The sequence below is a fragment of the Poecilia latipinna genome, unplaced genomic scaffold, assembly GCF_001443285.1.
Source record: "Poecilia latipinna isolate Pla-1442-1.1 unplaced genomic scaffold, P_latipinna-1.0 Scaffold0, whole genome shotgun sequence".
In the NCBI taxonomy this organism is placed as follows: Eukaryota; Metazoa; Chordata; class Actinopteri; order Cyprinodontiformes; family Poeciliidae; genus Poecilia; species Poecilia latipinna.
This window is the reverse complement of record NW_015112616.1, coordinates 1614275-1615926: the sequence shown is the minus strand read 5'-3', so window position 1 is coordinate 1615926 and position 1652 is coordinate 1614275. Positions and strand designations below refer to the sequence as shown.

The following is a 1652-nucleotide window of genomic DNA, read 5'->3' as shown; positions in this document are numbered from 1 at the left end:
TTGAATAAAAAAAAAAAACAAAAAATTTTTTTTTTTTAAATCCCCCCCCCCTTTTTAAAAGTTTAATTTTTTTTTTTTTTTTTTTTTTTTTTTTTACCATTTTTAATAGGAAAATATTTTTTCTAACCTTTACTCTAATCCAGCCCATCTTTGAACTACTGACTGGCTTTCTGCATGTTTCCATGGATACGTTTAGGATTTGTCTAATGCGGTTCATGTGTTACGGCCTGGAAAGCCTCCCAGTCATCACCATAACCTTGAGCTTCTTCCACTAGGTCACTCTAAAATATTAATATTATTTCCCGCCAGAAGAAACGTGATTAAAACACACAACACACACACTTTGTGTGTTGCTGCCAGCCTCGGCCAGCTCTCTCTTGAAGAAGATATTTTGATCTGACTGAGACATACCTGGTTAAAGAAAAGAAATGTTTGAACATGTATTTAAGGGGACTATTAATAATTTTGGCCCTAACTGGATTTTGTGAGAGTTTCTTCGCAAAATCCAATTTTGCGAAGAAAAATTGGATTTTGAAAAAACTGAAGAAAATCCAAAAATCACAAATGTGGATTTTGTGATTTGGCAAAATCACAAAATTCAGAAAGGCCAGTTGAAGTGGACAGGAGGGCAAAGGTCAACATTAAAGAAGCATTGGTTGCTTTTTAGTGTAAAAGATATGAACAACTTTAGATTAAATCAATATTGAAAAATAGAAATAAAGTTCTTCAGACTAATGTTCCAGTGGTGTGCTTATACATTCTCCTCATTCACACGTTACCTGTACTTTTCACTAAAACATGAATCTCCCTTGTTCCGATTAGGCATTGCGGTACTCGAGGGTCCCATGTATGCAGTCGGAGGCCATGATGGCTGGAGCTACCTCAACACAGTCGAGCGTTGGGACCCACAGGCCAGACAGTGGAACTACGTGGCCAGTATGTCGACTCCACGAAGCACCATGGGAGTCACAGCACTCAACGGAAAGTATGTTCCACCATCCTTCTTTCACTAATGGGCTTTTCATCATTTGAGCAGCAATGTGTTTTGGTTGCATTGTGCAAAACGTAGACCACGCTAAAGGTGACAGAAGTTTTCAGTTATTTGTCTTGCTCTCAAAACCTGTGTTGCGCTTTTCACATGGACTTAGATTACATTGTTACTCTTGGCATGTGTTTATGTGCAAACTCTACAAAAATAAGGTAAAACTGAATCTTAAAAACCAAACATCCCATCATGTTTTCTTTCAAGAGTAAAGGACAGAATTACCAAAAGGTTAAAGAGTCAAGCTGACATTAATCCAATAAAAACAGATGGACACTATAACTGTAACAGCAATATACTTGCTATGTTTGTTTCTGGTCTAAGTGTGAGATGCCAGCAGCTCACAGGAAGTGCTGTCCTGTGTTCACAGGCCAGCTCTGAACATAGCTCCAGTGTGTACATCTGCTAAGGAAACAGGAAAGCAGGCTGCTGCTCGGCTTAGCTTCATTCACTATTCAGTGCTAAAGCTCTTTTAACAGTTAGGTCAAAAATAGACAAGAAAACAGCTTCACTAGCATCTACGATCTATTGATAGGGCTGTGAATAACAAGCATGTAATACAATGATGTAATCTTCCCAGGGAAGAACATTCTCGAGGAAACAGCCTTGC

At 38.4% G+C, this 1652-nt stretch overlaps 1 protein-coding gene across 2 annotated transcripts in view; it reads left to right on the top strand.

Moving 5' to 3' along the window:
• klhl4 (kelch-like family member 4) overlaps nucleotides 1-1652 on the top strand; it is a 38430-nt gene that overhangs the window by 29952 nt on the left and 6826 nt on the right. For both annotated transcript variants that reach the window (XM_015030531.1, XM_015030453.1), the window contains exon 8: nucleotides 823-985. In XM_015030531.1, coding sequence (XP_014886017.1) covers nucleotides 823-985 — 163 coding nt within the window. The remainder of the gene's footprint in view (nucleotides 1-822; nucleotides 986-1652) is intronic.